Below are 21329 nucleotides of genomic sequence, written 5' to 3' on the forward strand. Positions count from 1 at the left end.
AGGGGAGCGGGGCTGGGCTCGGTCAAGGCAGCGGCCGCCTCTGCGCTCTTCTTCCGGTTGACTTTGAGCGGAGGGTGACTCTCGGCGGGAGTTGCAGCCGCGCTGGGGAGGGCCATGAGGGCAGAGGTCGAGGCTAAGGAGCCGGACCGGGTTTTACCCGGGGTTTGTCTTAGTTCTTCGTTTTCACGTGTAAACGGAGGGGTTTGAGAGGTCTGTGTGCTCATCCTCCGCAGTGCACACGTCCAGCTTCTGGTAAATAGCGTAAGCATGGAAAACCAGCATCAGCACTGGTCTGTAACTACCCAGTAACAAGAATTATATATGTGTATATTGTATTTGTCCTGCAGTGGGGCTATTCTAAATGCATCCAGTTCACTGAGGGCTGTGCAAACGTTTTACTTGTCCCTGATCATCACAGCGTTTCAGCTGCCTCATAGGTTTCACTCAGGGTTTCACACCATTCTTCAAAGCACAGCACACCCACAGCCGGCTTTCACCCGTTACCGGCAATGGTTTTCACACAAAGCTGTAGCCCGGCCACAGGGAGCTTGGCTGGGTTTCCAGCTCAGTGAGAACCGTTTACTGGGCTTCAACTGACACACAGCGGTTTTGTGTGGTTTTGTGGTGGCAGCTGTCTAACGGAGGGATGGTCCGAGCCTGGAGATAACCAGGTTTCTGGTGCTCTCTCTGCCATTCCGAAGCCTCATGCCGATGACATCCATAGGGTTTAATCGCCTCCTGGGTTTTACCATTTTGTGGCACCGTTAATAACAACAGCAGCAATGCCTGCGGTTCTGACTTTTGCACTCAAGTCAGGGAAAATACATGTGTATATATACACATAATTGAAGAAAACGACTGTTTTCTTGAGGTGTTATTTTGCTCAATCTTACACCAACATACTTGGACTGAGTGCATTGTGATTTATAGTGCTGCTACAGGTAATACACTGCTCAGCTGGCATTGCAGCGTAATTACTTGATAACCATGGTAGAACAATTTGTTCAGTTGAGAAGTAAATGTATAGTATGCTACTTATTATCGTCCCATTAGCTTCATGTATGTACTGATTACGCTGTATTTAGGCTGCAGGCATTCATTTTTCTGTTGCATATGCTTGGTAAAAAAGAACCCTGTGGAGAAAATGTGAAGTGTGTGGTTATGCATGAGTCACACTTTGGCCATCATGACACAGCAGAATTGTTGTAGTGACAACAGTACAGAGAGTGGCTGGATTTCCTAAGTTACTGTTTGACAGGGCAGGCTGTGACTGTCGAAAACGGTTCTGCAGCCCCTTAAACACCCACCGACGGCAGCGGGACTGCTGGTGGGAAGTAAGGGGCTGCAGGAAGCTGCCTTATTTTTCAGCCGCTGCTGAGGGAAGGGAGCAATGTCAAAGGGGTTCTGATAACATTTACGCTATTAAACAAATCTGGACATTGTTTAGAAATTTATTAGCAATTTTAAAATAACATCATTCCTTAGATAAAAATGCAATCTTACAGGAATATACATTTGTCCCACACAGAGATGACCCTATAGCTCACTGGCAGGCCATTCACTCTAACTTTTCTCTGTTGACTTTAAAACGTGCGAGAGGGCAAGACGGACTCTGGCACTGATGACAGGCTTACATGACAGTTACAAACTGTACAGCATTATTTACAAAAGCATTTCTGTGGGCTCATGAAAACTAGATATAAAATTGTGGAAGGAGGTAAAGAACTGAGGTGGGAAAGGGCTTGGGTGGAGGTGCAAGGGAGGGTGGGCAGGGAAGAGTGGGAGAGGAGGTTTATATCTGGACTGATTTATACTTGAGAGAGGTCATTTTACAGCTCTGGGCAAGTCAAATGAAGGCAAAACACTTATATTTATCAACATTTATAGCTGATGATCAGAGCAGGAAATGGTGCTCCAGGGCCTGAACGTAAGAGGTGCTGAGGAGCCCCATCTTCCCTGAAGTCACCGTGAAACGCAGGTATGCAGTACCTTGCCAGGCCAGGCCCAAACCATGCAGCTGCAGGCCAGATAGAGGTACCCCACAGATCTTACGCAGTTTTGATCCTGCAGTGCTCAGTCACTGGCACTGATGTGAGTTCAGACTGGGTGTGAGATCAGCTCCTAAAACCTTTCACTCCTGAAACTGGACTAGATGCTAACCACTTCTTGCCAGAATTCACCCAAAGCAACTTATCCCCTGCTCTACCAAGCGGCAATTGTTTGGAGGGAGATTTCATCATTCAGAATTGATTTTTAAGGCAGTTTTAAAATTATCTCCCTCTTTTATTTTTGTGTGTGATGCAGCAATGTTTGTCAAAGAGATATTTACAATCTCGTTCCTCCTCTGAAACCTTCCCACATTCAAACTGTCAAGGCTGAATAAGCCTGAAACAATCACTTCTATGAGCAGTCATAAAGTTGATGATGTTTAGATAGTATTGGCTGCCAATCTACCTAGGTGCTTGCAATGGGAGCAGACTGGCTTTGGATGCTTAAAATACTAAAAGCATTACAGCCTGTTTGGGAAGGAACTTGCATTTTGCATGGCTGGGCAAAATGTAACAGAAAAACACGTGTATTTAATTGTCCAAATGATGAGTCTGCTGAATGGTGTCTGAGTTTGTGGGTCTATCTTGAGTAGGAAAATGCTTTGGAAAGGGGCTGTTTGAACACTGGCAGAAAAAAAACACTTGTTGAGTGGAGTGTTGCCTGCTCTTGCCTGGGCTTGCCCTGCTCTGCTTGGCCTGGGATGCAGTTGCTAACCCTGGCCTGACATAAAGGCTGGGCAGAGCACTGTGAACTTCAGGCTGCATGAGTAGAGGCTGTCTGCATGAGGTGGGGTAGGAAAACAACCGCATGGGAGTGTGGAGACCAGCTCCCAGTCATGCCTAACTAAGCCCTTGGTAATGCTAATGAAGATTCCCTTATTACATCAGTCATTGGTGCTGCTCCTCTCCATTAGCCCTTTAGAAAGGGACTTGATTAAATTGCCTAATTGTCTCCTGCCACCTGAGATCTCTGCCATCCAGATGGGACCAGTAGCTGTAGCACCAGCCCTGGGGAAGAGTCGTGCCTTTCTGGACCAGCTGCTACCGGCCAGGCAGAGTACTGTAGGGGATCTCAAGTGGCAGTAGATGCCCACATTTAGGCAACTGAGTCGAGTCCTGTGCCCCTAAAGAAGGCCTGTTTTTTTATGCTCAAGCGTTAACAGTTAAGTCAATCCCCTTGTAAGGGGCAGGGGAAGAGTGGAGGATTTGACTAGAACACTAAAGTTTATACCAGAAGAGGTGGGCTTTTTTTTTCATTCCAGTGTGATGCTACTGACTTCTCTGAAAGCAGTTGGAGCCCAGTCTGTCTGCAGTACAGGGACATCTCTTTCTTAGCTGTGCTTCTGCCCTTGCCCGCACCATCTCAGGGTGCTTAGCAGCAAGGTCATAGTGGATTCAGCTGTCCAGAAACAAAGCAGCAACATTGAGCAAAGCTCCACGGACTGAGATCCCATTGGAAACCTTCTGGATCTCTGGGCTCGCTAACCTGCGATAAAACTTTGATAACTTTGCAACATTTAAAAAGAAGAAAAAAAGAAACCCTATGCGGCTTGGAATTTATATTTCTTAGACTTCTTTGGGGAAGAAAATAAATGGAGAAAAGATGTAATAAAACTTTTCTGGACTCAGTGCTGTTTTCCACTTTTGTTGCGTCCTCATGCCCTCCAGCCTCGTGTTAGCAAGATGGGAACTGGGGCTTATGACAGCCTGGAATATTTTCTTTGTATGCACTATAGTTTTCATTATGGGAACAGATAAAACCTCACCATTACCAGCAGACCCCAACTGGATTCTACTTATTTTATCAACTTTATTGTGCTCCACATTCATCATTCAGTGTTCCTGTCCCCCACCCCACCCTTGCCATGGGGACAGTCACAACAGGACCGTGCATATATCTTAGGATACTCAGTTCTGTCTCAGTAGGGCTGCTTCACTTCAGCTCACTGGACCAACAGGTTGGGGTTCTCATCCGTGCGTATGAAGCAAGGCTTCCAACTTCATCTGTGACATAGGTGACAACCCCATGGGCTTGTGGTGCCGTCACCTCGTACGATTGTGTCTGTGTGCAAACGCGCATACATTTCGTACAGCAATCTGAAACTATCAGGCAGAAAAGACACAGGAGCCTGGCTGAGACCCATACAACTGTTATATTGGCGTCAGTCTAAAGAAAGCAATGATACATTGCTTTGGAAATTATCAAGAAATGTAAAAAATGCATTTGCCCTTTTTTTGTTGTTGTTGTCATAGTCATCAGGGGCAGGGTTCTGAGTCAGAAAACAAAGCAGAAATAGATGCGATTCTGTACATGGCGCCTCTCTGGCTGTCCCTCCACGCTGGGGTGTGGTGAGCAGGGTAATAAAACAGGTGGGACCCCTGCAGTAGCAGCAGCATCTGCACCATCATCGTTCACATGTCCAGCTGAAGAGGCAGGTGATGCAGAAAAGGTCTGTGGATAATGAAACTCCAGCTCTGGATCACAAGTTTCGCTTTCTTCCCCTGCATGTCAGCCACACAGAAATAAGGAGAAAAAAAAAACAAATGCACCCAGTGTGGCTGGCCCAGTACTGCCAGGAATAATGAGCAGGAGTGATACAAGGAGGAGGTTTGCTGTTTTATAAGAAATGTCTTTAGTCTGCAGCGTACTCTTGCAAGTCAGAGATGCTTAGTGGCAAACAGCAGATCGTTTTCCCCATTCTTTCCTTCCACGCCACTCCTCAGCCATCAGTTCCTTCAAAGCTTCCGTCCACAGCACAGTGATCATACCCACCATCCACTCCCATACACAGGGAAAGAAGGACATTCCAGGAACTAAACCTGCCCGTGCCTTCCCACCATCTGCCTCACCTGAAGGAGGCAGTAGGTCTGTACTCAGGCCTGTCACAATGTGCACACTGGAAGTACCTCAAATGAAAAAATAAATAAAAAATGCTGCCCTCCCCAGAAAGAGGAATTTGTACAGCTGGCACCAGCAATTACTAAATTCAACACCTACCCCTTAAACTGCAACGGTCTCTGCTAGCCACGTGTTTTCCACTCTGCAGGACCTAAGGGGTCTTCCATCAGAGAGCGGGGTTTTCCCTGGTCATGGCAGGCTCTGACCCCTGAGGCAGCTGCAGCTTTCACTGGGAATGTGTGGGGCATAATCCTTTCCACCATTTTCCTTCTTGTCAAGAAAAAGCCTAAAAGCTGATGGGGCTGTCAAGCATCCGAACAAGCCGACTGCCACCACTAATTTAGATTAGTACTTTGTTTCTCAGGAGCAGAGAACACCTCTATCTCCCACTGAGAGGGTCAGATGGACTTTCTAGTGGAGGAAAATGAGATAGGGAGCCCTTACCCTGATTTCATTTTCAGAAACAGCCAGGCACAGCATTACTTCCTTTCAAATAGCTTTGGAGAACACTGGCACTAGCAACAGCAAACTCTTCAAGGGAGACACGCTTGTGTGCCCATCTCGATACAGGCATGAGGGTTGGAAAGGATGAGATTAACTGACATCAGCTGGTTGCTTTCTCCAGGGAAGGCTTGAATTAGGACTTTGATGCCAGATGGTTGTATAAATGGATTCGTATTTCTCTACTTTAACAGGATTTGGTGTTTTTTTTCCAAGGTACCTTGAGCTGCTACTGGCCAGTTCAAAATGACACTGAAAAAAGGACACTGTCAAAAATACACTTTGCTATTTCTGTTTTATGCCCCAGAGAATCAAGAACAAAAGAAAGGGCATTACAAAAATAATGTCACCAACATACACAATGAATGATGCTCTCAGACATCTGCAGAAGCTCAGGATTTGAATGAAAGTTTAGCTCTGAGTCAGATTACACCTCCTAGCTCAGAACTGATCTGCAAGTTTGTGAACCATCTTGAGAAGGGAATAAAAACAGCATCAGTCTAAATGAAAACCAGTTGTATAAAATCTAATGGTACTTGCCTGTTTTTTCAGCCTCTTTCACGGGTTAGGGTCAAGTATCAGCATGAAGAAAGTCAAGAGACGTCCACACTCACTTAGTAGGGAAATATGGCTGGGACATGTGCCTTCAGATGTTTTGTGACTTAGAATCTGATCTATCCACCGAAGTCTGGGAACAGGGATGGGACAGTGCACGGGAACACAGAAAAAACCTACTTCGTATCTGCATCTTGGCCAGACTGCAGCTATTCTCCTAAGCAATGATCTAGAGCTCTCTCCCTCACTTAGCCTCTGCTTTCAGCCCAGACCAGAGTTAGATAACTTTACTTTGCTAACGATTCTGCCTCTTGCAGATTTGATTTTCCCAGGATCCTGCTATAATCAATCAGGATTAGCTGTTTAATAAATTGAAAGGCTGACTTTTTCCTCCACTCCTTGAATTGCTGGTGCCAGCTGAGTACATAGGATGGATCTACCAAATGGGCTTGGGGCTCTTGCCACCCTCGAGTGGGACGAGACCTTTAGAGAAACTGAGCAAAAGGAAAGAGAACAAAGCCTGAAGAAAACGTCCCGGTATGGGGAAGAAAGATTCTCTACCAATAAAGTCATCGTGCATGTTTAAAGGGGGTGAGGAAGAAGGAAAATGAACACAAGATATGCAAAATCAGTAACGTTCAACCTGTCAGTGGATTGCAGAATAGTTACTTACACCAGGTACACTTTGTTCATTGTACAAATTAAAAAAGGAAAAAAAATAGTACCCCTTTCCCCAACCACACGTAGAAAAGCACTTAAAAGTTCAAAGGTAAAGCTTGGCACATTCCAAATACGAAATGATTCACTTGACATGCAGCAAAATATACAGGAAGTGATTCTTTTTTTTTTCTTAAACAAACTTAATTTCAATTCATTGTCTTTGCTTGGCACAACTGCAATTCATTTTTAAAAAAATATTTGAAAAATACTGAAACTGACCTGAATTCAAGTATAGCGGTTTCTTCAACAGAAACATTATCAATGCAATAAAACATCACACGGAATATATCGAAGCGTAACGCTTTCTGGTTTGTATTTTTGTTTGTTCCCCACCCACCCCCCCAATTTTTGTTTTCTATACAGTTTTAATGCCAACACAACTTACAATTGCATTTTAAAATTAATATTATTGCATTGTTTTTGCATATCTTGTGGAACAGAAAATGCAAAGTTACTGATTCCCCTTTCAAAAGCAGAGACAGTGGTTTGTTTTTGCATTCAAATGGCCCCAGATACAGATCTCCTGCAGTTCAAACCAGGATGTGGAGAACTGCATGCACTTACACACACACGCGCGCGCACGCACACTCGCTCTGAATTGCTCCCACACGCAGATATACTTAGCACTAAGAAGAACCCAAATCAGTCACTCAAATGTGCAAGACTATATCAAGTGCATTGCCTACTATCTTTAAATTATAAAACAACAACAAAAAAAGGAGGTTTCAATTGCTAGCAAATAAAATTACAAATTCTTGGTGTACATAATGGTTGGTAAAACTTGTCTATCGTTATACTTCTACCAAATTTCAATGGAGAAAGAAAACCCGGTTTAAATAATACAGCATGATCAAACCAATTTAACATTTGCAAAAGTGAAAAGAAACCAGAACAAAAAGGTAGGTGATTACAAAACCTTGTAAACACTCCCTTCTCCCTCCAAAACAATTTAAAATAATAGTCAAAATAAAAACTGCAACATGCTTTCAAGGAAATATCAAACTGCAAAACAAGGAGAGATCTACACAAGCCCACCACCACCACCTCGGCAAGTGCGGGGCAGGTCGGCTCAGCCCCGCCGCAGAGCCTGCTCCCCGCTCTCCCACTGGCTTGCACGCTGGCTGTCAGAGCTCTGATTGGTCGGCAGGAGACTGCCTGAGCTCGGAATGGCTGGCAAGTGACTGCTCGAGCTCTGATTGGTTGGCAGGAGACTGCCTGAGCTTGGATTGGTTGGCAGATTCCGCTGCCTGGGAGTCTTAGCAGGGTTGGGCAGCGCTGCCACCTGCCCCTCAGGCTTCTTCTGCTTCCTCCTTCACTTCGCGGTATGGGAATCCACAGCAGAAGAAGTCCTCCACTCCTTCCGAATCAAAGGGCCTTGGCTTTATGGAGACGGTGAGGCTCATACAGAATATGTGCAAAATGATTTTTACAAGCAAAGTTGAAAGACACCCGTTTGACGCAGGGTCCTTTTGGCTAGGGCCATCCACAGGAAGCTGAGGTTCCCCTATGCGCTTGGGAGGCAGCCGTTCCTTGTGCAGGGACTGAAAAAAAGAGGGAGCTGGCTCTCCTCCTCTTCCTCCTCCTCCTCACTCTTCCTTCAAGGACACATGCTGGGGTTATATCCGCTCCTGAAAAGCTTTCTTACACCACCCAACTCTGCGACTCGTCCCAACAGAAATGAATGAAGAACGCTGTTCCGGTTACTCCAGGTCACGAGAACAGTGAGGCACTTCTGAAACAAACCCATTAGGAACATTGAAACAAATAAAAAACCAGCATCGCTTCCAGCCCTGGCAACTACAGGCTGCTGATATAAATCCTGCTGTCCTTGAGCTCCTCCTGACTTATTCTACAATCCGGGTTCTGCACCTCTTCCTCTTCCTCTCCTGCACTGTCCTGCCCTGGGTCCCTGCAGTTAACAAAAGGCAAGAGGTTGCCATTGGGGCTCTGCTTGCTGTTACCATTGAGAATGTTGTCTGCTGCATTTTCCATCTCTTCTATCGTCATGTCACAGGCATCTGCGAGCTCCTGGGTTGTGACCTCAATGAACTTTGGATCTTGAGCAAACTGCATCAGTCCTTCCGAAATCAAGACCTTCAAAAGCAGGTAGGGAATCAGAGACAAAGACAGAAGTTAGTATCCTGTATCATCCACCTCTAACACAACCCGTTAACCACTATTTTCCCTAGTGGTCCTTCTCCTCCCATTCATGCTGCTAACCCCTGCGTGGAGATGTGCTCTCCTATGCTTGGCATTGTGGGCAGCAATGTATCTGTTGCCCTCCTCTTCTCAGGGCTGTGTTTCTAGTAGACCTTGACACTGCTCATGTCCTTTTCAACTCTGCAGTCTTACCGCTTCAACCAGGCTGCCAGCGCTGCCATGAAACTGCCTGCTGCTCCCTCCGATCTGGCTGGGGACGGTGAGGGAGACTGGCCTGGCTCTCCTCGGGCTGCTACAGCCGGTGTTGTCAGGATACTGAGAGCTGCAGTGTACTGATGGGAAGCTGCTGTTGAGCTTCTCACTGGACTCTGCCCCCTCCAGGCGCAGAGTCGGGATGGTCTGTTGCGGCCAGCCACGGTTGCAGGGTGTAGCGGGAGGCGTTGCACATAGCCGAGAGAACATCGTGGGGGAATGGCTTCGCTGGAGCAGGGGACTCAGGCCGGCCACTGCTAACGCCTGTAGACAGAGGAGGAACAAGACAAGTGTGAGCTTGCTCTTAGCAGTAGGGCTGGAACCCTCATTCTGAAGGCTCTGCAGAAACTACCTGAGAAATGCCTGGATGGCCTCAAGGCTCATGAAAAGAGCTGCCAGTTCCTGGAATGGTTTGGGGATTTGCTGTGAACTCATTTTGCAAGCTTTCCTTTAAATGGTGTATCTTGTGGTAGTGCCGAGCACCAGATTGAAAACTTTCATGACTGCAGTTCTTCAGCCTCAGAGCCACTGCAGTGACAGGAGGGATGCAGCCCTGCTCCCCACAGCCTTGCCAGAAACACCACCTCTTCTCCAGTGGGTGAAACAGCAGTTTGTTTTCCCACCACTGCCACCACCCATACTGCTAGCTATTACTGCCAATTGCTGTGTTTTCTGTTAAGTGTCTACTGTGGAACCTGAACAGTACCAGATGCGAATTTTAGATGTGTCTGCAGTTGGCAATAACTGAAAAATCCACCACTGGATTTTAAGGCATCTGCTGTTGGTGGGAGGATCAATAGCTGATGATTATACTTCGAGTCATCCAGTCCTTCCTGTAATCATATACACAACCTCTGAGTCATCCAGACTCCTTTTATAACAAATTTCTCAAGAAGCCTGCTGTTGCACAGGGCTGATCTGATGCCTTATTCATGTGACTGCTGCCTTGTTCCATAAGGAATACAATCAGAATCATAAGGTCATCTCACAAAGCTCACTGATGCCTAGTATAAGCAAATGAACCAATGCATAGGGAATACAAAAGCATGTGGATTGTGTTGCAGGGGATCCTTGTTTGGCTTACCCAGCTGCAGCTATCTGAAGGCTGTATGTTTAGCCTAAGTTAACTGTTTAGAGAGACACCAACAAGCCTCCTACTTCTATTTGATACCTGCCTGAAAATGCTATGTGGAGGATGAGACTTAGACAAGACCTGCTCTTTTGGGATGCCCTTTCCCTCTGTTAAGCATAGTGGGACTGAACTGACCAGTTTAAATTAGACAGCTAACTTGAACAGAGCTGAAGTTAAGTAAGGCTGACTCCATCTGCCACTGAAATCCTTGGGAACTGATAACCATGCTATGCTGATGGTTTCAGTGACAGATGAACAAAAGAATTGTCACCTACAAGGTTCACTGAATTTCTCAGGAATTAGATGTCAGACATCTATCAGACTTCAGTGAGGAAGAAAGCCTTTAAAAATTATGCTGTATAAGTCATGCTCAGCAGGCTATAATGGCCTCAGCACATCCCTTAAGCTGCCAGGGCTTCAAGGAGAGCCATAGATCTGTCAGGCAGGACAACTAAACTGGTTTTTCAGCTTATTGGCTGAAACATATACAAGGCATTTTGGCTAAAATGTAAGGTTCTGAGGAAGTTGAGGGAAGCTCTTAGGGACTGCTTTGACCTTCAGTTACATATATTTACATATTATAATGAGTGAGTATTTTGTGAGAATACTCTTCAGGCATTCACAGCAACCAAATCCATTGTGCTTAGCAGAGGCAACATTTCCACTTTATGTTCTTATTTTAAGCACTGTTGGAGGCTAACGTTTTTGTAACTATATGAACACTGCTGAGTCTTGTCAGCTGGAGGCCAGATGATTATTTCAGGGGAACCCTTCAATATGGCTGAGTGACATTGGGGTGGATAAAGCCCCATCCCTCTTGGTTTGGAGCTGCATGGTGGGATGAGGAAGGGTGAAATAATTCCATCCTCTTTATACAGGCTGGAGGGAGGTGGTTCTGCCAGGTGGGTAGGCTGAGAGGCTGGGAGGCTTGTGTCCCCTCTGCCTAGCCTGCCATGGGAGGGCAGGAACTCTCAGGAGGGCTGTTGGCTGCTGTGGGAAACATAGGAAGCTGTTTCCTGCCCACATCTCCCTGCCCCAATGCATTTGCTGCTTGTCTCTGCCAGAGCTGTAACTCTCTGCAGAGCACTGCTTTCTGGAGCTTGATCCTTAAAGGATAACTGGCTGGGAGCAGATGTAAGGAAAGCCAGAGAGCCTCAAGCATGCTCATCTCTCACTCCTCTGCTCCGATTTCTCCTTCCTTCCGCCCCTGCTGTCTGGCATTTTCTGCCCCTGAGGCAGCCTAAGGAGGTGGCAAGGCTGTTGTGCCCTGTGCCAGGAACTACACAGAGCAGGACACCACACTTGCAAGGCTGGCACTACCATCTCTACTCGTTTCTTTTATGGTGACAAAAAGTGTCATCATTAAACTAAAAGACACAAATCTACTCTGGACTGTGATATCTAGCATACTTTTCCAAGGCTGCTGAATGCACTTACAAAGGGCTTAAGATGTGAAGTAATCAGTTTATGTTTTAAAATGATTAATTACAGTTACTGGTTGCCCTTAAAGTAGAACCTGCATGTTTTATTCATATTCATACTATCATCAAAAGCAGTGTAATTGCACTCCAGCATGCAATTTGGGTAGGTATTTTTATCTTTTAGTTAGTTTTTTATTTTACTCATTCATGGACATCAGAAAATGGTAAGTCTTCTGACTCCAAAGGACACATTCCTGTAGCATTCTTTTGGGAATGATAAAAATCCTGAAAGCAGGAATGAGCATGATGGCAAATAAGTTTTCTAAAAATTGGACATTTGATATGGATGAGAAACTATCCCCAATGGTTTTTAAAAAGTTGGTTGGAATTCAAGGAGGCTGCAGATGATAAGGTACCAGTTGAATTGTTGGGCCCTCTGTGGTTATTAACGCTTACCTGATGATGTACCAGATGCAAAGGCAGAACTGTCTTCTGCGAGACGTCTACACCCTGGTTTTTCTGTCTTTTTAGACACTCTAAGTGAAAAGATGCTCTTCGACCTGTAACAGAAATCACACACAACTGTGTTCATCACTCATAATATGCTACTGGAAATTGGTTTCAACTTCTTTTAGAGCAGTCCCATTGGAGACAGGGCAAAGTCATATACATTTTATTCTGTGTCCGCTTTCCCTCAATACTTTGCCCCTTCCAAAGCATTTGTATTTACAAAAAGCAGTCAGGCATCATGGACCAGCCAGCACCACCTCCCAGGCAAACTGCGAGATAAAATTCTGGATGATGATTTGTATTTTTCCTCTCCTGAAACACTGTCCTAGCAGATACAATGCAGCTGATTTCCCTTCTAAGCAGTGGAAGTGTTCTCATAACCCTGATTCAGGTAAAGCCCTCAGCGGGGCTTAGAATGGTAGCTGAAGCTGTGGTGCTGTGCCTGGCTCTACATAACATGCTGGAGCAGACGTCAGGCTGCTCAGGTGACATTCACCTCCTGCTTGCATGTGATCTGTGTCCCTTAGCTGCCAGACATACCACAGCTCACCAGGCTGTGTCTACAGCAAGGTCAAGTGGAGTGAGTTAATCAGTGGTTGAGTTCACTGGTGAATGGAAGGCTGCTTATATGGACACTAAGCATTTTCAAAATTTGGGAAGAAGGGAAGAGAAAAAAGGTTTTTTCTCTTAGGAAAAAAAAAAATAGAGATTTTAGGGGGAACTACAGAAACAGCCACATTGTTTATTTGCTATAAAACCGATCTTCTGTAAATATGAGAAAGGTACTCCCTATGTGGGAATTTAAAAGTACTATAAAGTATGTTTGTGAACAAGTGCACAGGCTTTACTTCTGAAGAATGGCAAATAAATCCAGTATTAAAGATTAAGCTGCATGCTGTACTAAAATATTTTGTGGACTTCTTGATCCTGTTAACATTTTTTGAAAGCAAGCAAGAAAATTAGAATTCTGAAAAAAGTAAATGTCTGTAATATTGATTTGTTGAGAAAAGGCCCTCTAAGGGTTGAGGGAAATGTGTTAGAACCCAGAGAATGAATACTACAATGCAGATAAAAAGTATTTCCTCTTTCAATAGAAAAAAACCCCAAACAACTAGTAAAATGAGTATGACACCACTGTATGAATATTCACTGGAATGTAGTTAATGAAGCACTGTATCAAGAACTGACTGCAAATCTGGATATACAGATAGATATAGGAACTATCACAGCCTAATATTTTAAGCTCTGAAATAAAGTAAATGCTTTTAAAATACTCCATTGTATAAGCAACCTGAAGGATTTGAGTGAACCCAGAGTAGCTTCACTTTAAACATTACGCTACCTAGCCTGTCACTGTTATTTTGTAAGAACATATTTTATATACAGGATTCTTTTTAGTTTCTTCCCCAAATGTTCTTTTTCTTCACACCAGGATTCAGGAAAAAGGCTGAAAAATATTCTACATTAAAAAGTCATTTTCTTCAAGACTCTCACATTTGTTCTGATACTTCTGTAAAATCCTGTGACTCATGGATTTCACCTGAGCGTAGCTTACGCACCCAAGCACTTGAAAATATCCAGGTACAGTCAGAGCAGAAAGTAAATTTGTATTGTATTAACTTAACCTGAAACTGGCTCTATTCATCGTAGCAGACAAAAGAGACAACCTCCCCTTTCTCCCTGCTGAATGCACACAGAACACCGTATACTCAAGGCTAGCCTATTCGGTGACTCCTTGGAGACTGTTTGGAGAGTCTACAGTGCTCTAATAAACTCCCCTAATTCACAGACAGGCTTAATCAAACAGATCTCATGGACTATCCAAACAGCCACAGGTTCATCTACTGACTGAGCATAATGTCAGTAGAATCGTGCATGATCAGGATCATATGCACACTGTGGGATTCCTGGTCTCATAAGCTAAATGCAGCAAACAGCAACACCCATGCCCACACATGCTGGGATTCCTCCAGCAAAATGTGAGAACTCAGTCGAGGCAGAGGAGAGCACAGCCCGCATGTCATGGTGGGGGGTTACCTAATGCTGAGGAGCACAGAAATCCTTTCTTTGGAGAGTGCCGGCTGTCTTCTCCTTTGTTGTTTTCTGGTGGAGTAAGTTGTCTGTTTTCGTCATCTTGGTACGCAAGCCTGGAAAGGAGAACAGAGGGAATCTAGAAAAGCAGCTGATATTGGGCAGAATAACTCCTTTTTCAGCAGGGGAGCCAGGAAAATCATGCTATCAAATGGATGCAATAGTAAGCTAGCTTTGAGCTGTAACTGGTCCAGAAGCAGTACCAAGAGACCATGTGACAGAGATTGCTCTAAATGTGAGATTTGGGAATGTTAGGTAGTAGATATGAATATGGAAGAAGGCCCTGTAGATATGTGAATATGGAAGAAGGCCCTGTAGATCCAGATGTTTCATTCAAAGGAGAAGGAAAGTTTTGGGTCAAAGATGTCCTTTTCAGTGTTACTTGAAGAAAAACCAGAACCTCTTCCCACCTCTCCCCTTTAATCAAAGAACCACCCAAACACCTTGACTTAAAGCTGCAAAGCTCACATTTCAGTAGAAAGCAGACTTGGTTCACTACAGTACTCAATGTCTTCATTCAAATTTTCATCATACGTCTCATCCTGAGACATTTCCTCTTGGCAAACAATTGCCAGCTGGCTGTCTCTGGAACTGGAACTAATGAGCAAAAAAGACAAGTCAAGATACAGAGATGGTAAAGGCAACCTGTTATAAAGACAATAATGACAGGCTCCATCTGTCCCAGTTTATTATAATGTCGAAGAGCCATCATAGAAAAATCAATGCCTGAACAGAGCTGCAGAGTTCACAAACACAAAACAATAACCTTTGGCTCTATCCTCTTTCAGAGGAAGAGCTTCTTAAGTCAGTGCTGGACAAATATTACTGTCATTTATGAGTACATGTACTCTATAGATGTGCAACATCATGCTGACTATATTTCCAAAGATGCACCTCACTGAGCGTGAGGTAAAACCTGAGATGAGCCCTTGGAAATACAGCTTTTTCCCTTGTTGCAAAAGCTTTGGCTATGAATTTCAGAGAAGCCTCCTAGACACTAACAGTAACTCTCTCAGCTCTGTGGTTTATTCTCTGCCTCCCAAATCCCTTTCTGTGGACATCTCTGCCTTCTGCTTTCTGTTCACCCTCTTGTTTCTTGCTGTCTTTTCCATTTTTGGGCCCTTTTCCTCATCATTAACTGCAGAGTACTTCTACTGAATTCAGTAGGATCCGTTCAAACTCTTAAGTGTGAAAGCCCTTAATTCCTTGTTTGCCTTCTCTTTGTCCCTCTGTTTTAGGTCTTGGCCCTCATATTTCACTTCCTTCTGAGTTTCTGTTTTCTGAGGAACAAAGTGAAATCTGAAGGTAGTGTGAACCTTTGAGAGACTGACATGGAGGTATTGGAGCCAATGTCAGTCTGTTACTAGCATTTGCAGAAAACAGCAGTATGGCAGGGGTTTTCTTATATTTCAGGGACTAGATAGGAAACATTATTTTATCATATGCTTTAAACAAAAAGCATTGGGAGAAATGTGCATACACGTGGTATAAAACAGCCTGTAGGACAAGAGTGATCTTCCTGCTAGGATGGGAAGCAAGTAAAACTGCCTAAAGCGCAGAGGGGAGAAAATAAGTACATGGCAGCTCCCCCTGTTCAAGAGTCTGTTTATCCAAAACCAGATAGGATTTTTTGTACTAACATGCCAGGGTATATTTCACTGTGCTCTTATCAGAGAGTGCCTAGATGTGTAACCCCAGCTAGAAACTCTAATACCCCCCCAAATCTAGGAACCAGCTAGAAACAGACTATGCATCACTATCTGCCTGTGGGCAGAAAAACCCTGAGTTGGGAGTATTTTCTGGAAATATCACTGTGATCATTAACTCTTTTTCAGCCCTACTGACACCAAAAATAAGATGTCATTCAGTATTAATGGAGATTTGGACTTTCAATGAATGAACAATGGATCTTACACCCAGAGTGCATTAGTGCACAGGGGAGAACACGTACCGTCCCAGTGTTTCGTAGTAATGCATCCTAATTCAAGGAAGGTGCCCAAGGAAGCAGGGAGAGAAAAAAACACCATGTTAGCAGTGTTACATCAGCACAAGTCAGCAAGGGGGAGGACAGATGGTAAAACATATTGTGCAACTCCTGGGGCCTCCCTCAGGAAGGCACAAAGTAATAAAAATACTGCACTATTTACCTGAGCAATTCATAGAATCATAGAATGGTTTCTGTTGGAAGCGACCTTAAGGTCTTCAGTTCCAACTCCCTTCCATGGGCTGGGACACTTTCCACTAGACCAGGTTGCTCAAGGTCTTGTCTAACCTGGCCTTTAACACTTCTAGGGATGGAACATCCACATCTGCTCTGGGCAACCCATTCCAGTGCCTCACTACCCTTACAGTAAAGAACTTCTTCCTTATATCTAACCTGAACTTCCCCTATTTAAGTTTAAGCCCATTACCCCTTGTCCTATCACTACAGTTTGTAATGACGAGTCTCTTCCCAGCATCCTTATAGCCCCCCTTCAGATACTGGAAGGCTGCTATGAGGTCTCCATGCAGCCTTCTCTTCTCCAGGCTGAACAGCCCCAGCTTTCTTAACCTGTCTTCATATAGGAGGTGCTCCAGCCCCCTGATCGTCCTCTATTTTGCACCCACTGAATTTCCTCTTACTTTCTTATTCTGTCCTTTGCTGGGGCAGCATTTCATCACCTTTTCACATTGCCCACTCTATGCACTGAGAAAAATTGTCCAGCTCCTTCCTCTGTTACTGAAAGGGTTAAAAATATCCCCCACTGATAAAGATGATACCCCTTTCATACTTGTCATCTGTCTGTAAACATCCTGAAAGCTGTCCAGAGAAGGGGGTTTTATTTGCCTTGCACAGCATTGCCTTCCTCCTCCCAGGATGCATTTGGTGACCCCTGGAGGGATGTGACCCACCGAATGAAAAACCACTGACTTCCACAGAGCTCCTTATTGGGTGCTTAAGAGGTGAACTGCAGTTTCTTGTTTACCAGTTGATGAAACACCTCCCTGTGGTGAAGGAGGGATAAATAAAGCTCCTTTTGGTTCTTACAAAGTTTTTTTTCATGACAATTCGCAACAAAATCAAGTGTGTTGGTCAGTAAGAGTGCAGTGGTCTTTGCAGTGGTCAGCCAATGTGTATCTGTTGTATGGGGGGCTTTCGCACAAGTGGAGAACCACAGGCTCAATCCAGGCTGCAGGCTGGGCAATGTCTGGTGGGTGACTTCAGCTTGGCAGCAGTGCTCTGGTGTCTGCATGCATGTTTTCATACTTGGTCCCTTGAGTCACTCACTGTTATGAAGCTTACCTTTTGGAAGGCAGTTTCCAAGGAGCCTCCTGTACACGTATGGTGGGTGACAAGGGTGTCCCGTGGCCTTCCACTGTGCTGACAGTGCTGGGGTAGCTGGGTGGGCTGGGGAAGCGGCACAGGGCTGTGTTGTTGGCATTGTTGATGTTGGCATTGGAGCCTGAAGATGAGTAGCTGCTGGGAGTGAAGGTGGAGTCCACCAGCTTCTCATGAGATGGAGACTCGGTATCTCCCTGGTTGTTGCCAGACTTATTGATGTGCAAAGGTCGCTGGGTGGTGAATGTCTGGGGGAATGCACTCCTGCCATCACTTTGGTAATAGCTGACATGGTTTCCAAACAAGCCTCCAGCTCTCTGTCAGAAAAGAAGGAAGGATTTTCCCTTTGTGAGTGAGAAGATGTGCAAGGGCCCTAGTGTTTCCTGCTTAGACTGCTGCTGTGGGAAAAAAACCCATGAGGGCCAAAGTGTGCATGCACTGGTGCTGTCTTTTCTAGAGAGACAAGGTACATGCAAGCCGTGAAAGCTTTGGCTTTCCAAGATATTTCAGAGGACTGGCTAGGAGCATAGGTAAGGCAAAGAAAAGGAAATACTACCAGAGGAGATAATGACAAGAAAGAGGAATAAAATAAGAAAGGGAAGATTTAGATAACTTGTACTTTTTTTGGAAGGATGCTACTTGTACCACTGATAGGAGAAGTGAACAAAAAACTGAAGTGTGTCTTGCTGCTGCTCTGTGGACTGTAAGATGGCTGAACTGGTGTATTCTTCAGACTCTTTAGCCATTCTTATTCTGGTTTTACTTAGGTTTTAGGAGGGAAACTTCCATTGAGAAGAAAACGGGATAAAACCCATGCAAAGATCTCAGGATCTGGCACCCTGAGTCCCCCACTCTGTTTTCTAGTAGGCTCTAGAAAACAAGACGGATGGCCAAGCTGAAAACCAGAGTGCATAAAAGAGAATGGAGCGCTCTGAGTTCAGCTACTGGTCTAGCCTCAGCTTGCAAACTTGCTGAGTACCTACCCGGAAGATATCATCTTCAGAGGCAGCAGACACAGCTTCTTTCATGGCCTTGTCTAACTCTTCTTCAGCTGTCAGGTCTCCAGAGATCGCTCGTCTGATCTCTGGCCCAATGTCGTGAAGTGTTCGCAGACCAGCCTGCAAAACAGCAAACTATAGAGCTTCATATCTCCGAGTGGTTTTATGAGGGGTAAAAGCAATTCTATTTCTTCCTAAGCACTGCAAAGCCCTTTTACTTAATATAGCATCCTTAGCTCCCAGAAAAACATCAACAAATTCTGTTCTTTCATCTCCAGCTTAGAGAGGGTGAAACTCATAGCAATCCAACCCAGGAATGTTTATTGCTAGTCCCCTGGCTTCATCACAACAGGACATAGTCATAAATCCACACACAGGCTTGACTAAGCAAGTCTACATGGTTTTTCAACCTTGGGTTCTCAGATCCATAACCAGAAGGCCTGGAGCAGCCACAGTTCCAGCCGAACCATGGGCTCTGAGCTTCTGAAAATGTCTTCTTTTAAATCAGCAGTTTAAATATGGATTTAATAGCTAACCTTCTGGCATCTGGACCTAGACAGTACTGAAACCCCTCACTGACTGGAATCTATTCCAGGGAGTCCATCCAGGAAAGTAAGCTGTGGGTATGCCAAGACCTCAATCTGTATTTGAGCCTGCGCCACAGCACTTTTTAGCTTACTGGAACTCCAGTCACCCTTCTTCCTTACAGTACCCTTGAGGGACGTAAATGGGGCTGCATATACATTCAGTGAGGCTTTCTCATTCTTTCACACAGCCTGGTAGTCCACCCAGTGAACATGTAGCACAGTGGTGAAAAGATCCCAGGTCTTAGAGCCTGATACCCCATTTGTTGGATGGCACTGGCATCCAGGTATGCTTTTTAACTCATTTTTCCCCTGGCAACATGCTCTCCCTGACCCTGCTATAGAAACTCCCTTCAGAAAGGGTAGAATGAATGTGGTAATAAGTATATGTCTGCTGGACACTTCATACCAGTTCTCTAAAAGAAACCCACATTTCAGATATTACCAGCAGATTGATAAACTGTGGATATACCTCACTTGTGCTTTCCACCTCCAGAACTAAGGGATGTGGCACGTGGTACCTGCATGTTTATCCAAAAGGATAAATTCAAAGGGTCTACAAGCTCCTTTCCACTGGGGATAGCCCACTCCACCCCCCAGCATGGTTGAGAGGGAATTGGGATCTAATGCCTCTACAGTACCACCCCTGTCCATCCTGTGCCCGCTTGTCACCTGTAAGGAGAGCGCGTTGCGCTGGGAGGGCTTGCCCACCAGTCCCTGTTCTTTACGTTTCTTGAACTTCCGGAAATATTCCTGAATCAGGAAAGTGGCATAGAACTTCCCAACGGTCACCTCATCGTCTGCAAAGGGGTATTAAAAATAAATAAATAAATAAACAAACAACTGCTTTTATACAGCGTAATTACTAATGTGAGCCTTGCAATTCACAGCAGAAACACTAGGCACCGCAGTACGGCTTTGCTTTTGATGGCATCAGGATGCGGGGCTGAAGGAAGGGATTGCTCCACAGCCAGAGCTTGCTGTAAGTAGTCAGGAAGAGAGGTGCATGCAGTATTTGGATAGACTGGCTCTGCTGGCAGAGAACCCCTCTAGGCGTGTACCTCTGGATGTATGCTGTTTACGCTGAAGTGCCTCTAACCTTCGCAGTGTCTGGTACTGGTTTACCACAGTAAACCAGTATTTTGCTATAGCAGCAGCCTCCCATCTGAGTCAACGCATGCTGCTCTGTCTTGTGACATCCTAGAGTAATACATACTCAGAGTCTGGGCTCACCAACAGCATTTGACTGACCATCCATTCCAGGCATGATCTGAAATTCTCCGCATTGAAATTCTGTCTGGTTGTGCCAAGCATGGACACGAATGAACCAAAATGATCACCTGTCCCCAGAAATGCAGTCACTGCTGTATCCTCACTCAATGCAAACTGTCAGTCAGACAAAATGTGGGCCAAGTTTTTGTACAGGTAACTCTCCCCCCTTCTCCAAACCCACTGGAAATGTTGTAAGACATGGTCTGCTGACTTCAAAGCAGGCTGAGCAAGATGCAGGATCTAGCTGCACCTGTTAACTAACTACCAAATGCTGTTTTGTGCTATAGCCCCTGCAGCTACCTGGAAAGTCAGCAAAGGCCACACTGGATGCCAACGCACCTGGGCTCCCAAGAAGCCCAGCAAAGGAGCTGCCTAGAAGCCTGCAAATTACAGCCTACCAGGGATGCTGCTTAGAAACCCACAGCAATCTGCTACACCAGTTCAGGCTGGCTGAGGAATGTCCCTAGGTACACTACTAGTCTTTGACAGGTATCATAATAGAAAGCAGTTATGTGGGTAAAAAGAGTTATACATAGTAAAGGCAGCTTTGCTAAATATGAAGGGTTTATGCGGTGCGGCTGCATTCTTGAGTGTAACGTCCACACCATTGTCGCTGGAGCTACTTTGTTCTGCCTGCTTCGTTTGCCCCAACAGGCACCAGATGTCCAGGAGGACAATTGCCTATGATCAAACTGGAGCAAGATCTAGGAATAAAGGTTTTTAACTCCTATTTATGCAGTTAGAAGCCTCATTCCTTAGCAGTGAGGACATGAAATTTGTGTTAGCACAGGCAGAAACAGATCTCAGCCTGATGAAATGCAGGTGACAGCTTGTAGAAGAAAGCTTGCCCCCCACATTCCACTTCAT

General features: G+C 45.0%; 1 protein-coding gene and 1 long non-coding RNA gene across 2 annotated transcripts in view; one reads left to right on the forward strand and one right to left on the reverse strand.

The window, feature by feature from the left end:
* Positions 1–1437: 1437 nt before the first annotated feature.
* CACNA1C (calcium voltage-gated channel subunit alpha1 C) overlaps positions 1438–21329 on the reverse strand; it is a 484424-nt gene continuing 464532 nt past the window's right edge. Inside the window, exons 42-50 of the mRNA XM_061364015.1 lie at positions 19863–19990; positions 18592–18726; positions 17573–17925; positions 16241–16267; positions 14758–14886; positions 14236–14345; positions 12145–12248; positions 9076–9399; positions 1438–8817 (exon numbers count right to left, since the gene is read on the reverse strand). Of these exons, the coding sequence (XP_061219999.1) occupies positions 8521–8817; positions 9076–9399; positions 12145–12248; positions 14236–14345; positions 14758–14886; positions 16241–16267; positions 17573–17925; positions 18592–18726; positions 19863–19990 (1607 nt within the window). The 3' untranslated portion in view covers positions 1438–8520. The remainder of the gene's footprint in view (positions 8818–9075; positions 9400–12144; positions 12249–14235; positions 14346–14757; positions 14887–16240; positions 16268–17572; positions 17926–18591; positions 18727–19862; positions 19991–21329) is intronic.
* Positions 8722–17371, forward strand: LOC133218016 (uncharacterized). Its single transcript, XR_009727030.1, has 2 exons — positions 8722–8829; positions 17146–17371. It is a non-coding gene; the product is annotated as an uncharacterized LOC133218016 (long non-coding RNA).

Source organism: Neopsephotus bourkii, unplaced genomic scaffold, assembly GCF_033783945.1.
Source record: "Neopsephotus bourkii isolate Nb327-2 ecotype Australia unplaced genomic scaffold, CSIRO-AGI_Nbou_v1 NB_1183, whole genome shotgun sequence".
Lineage (NCBI taxonomy): Eukaryota > Metazoa > Chordata > Aves > Psittaciformes > Psittacidae > Neopsephotus > Neopsephotus bourkii.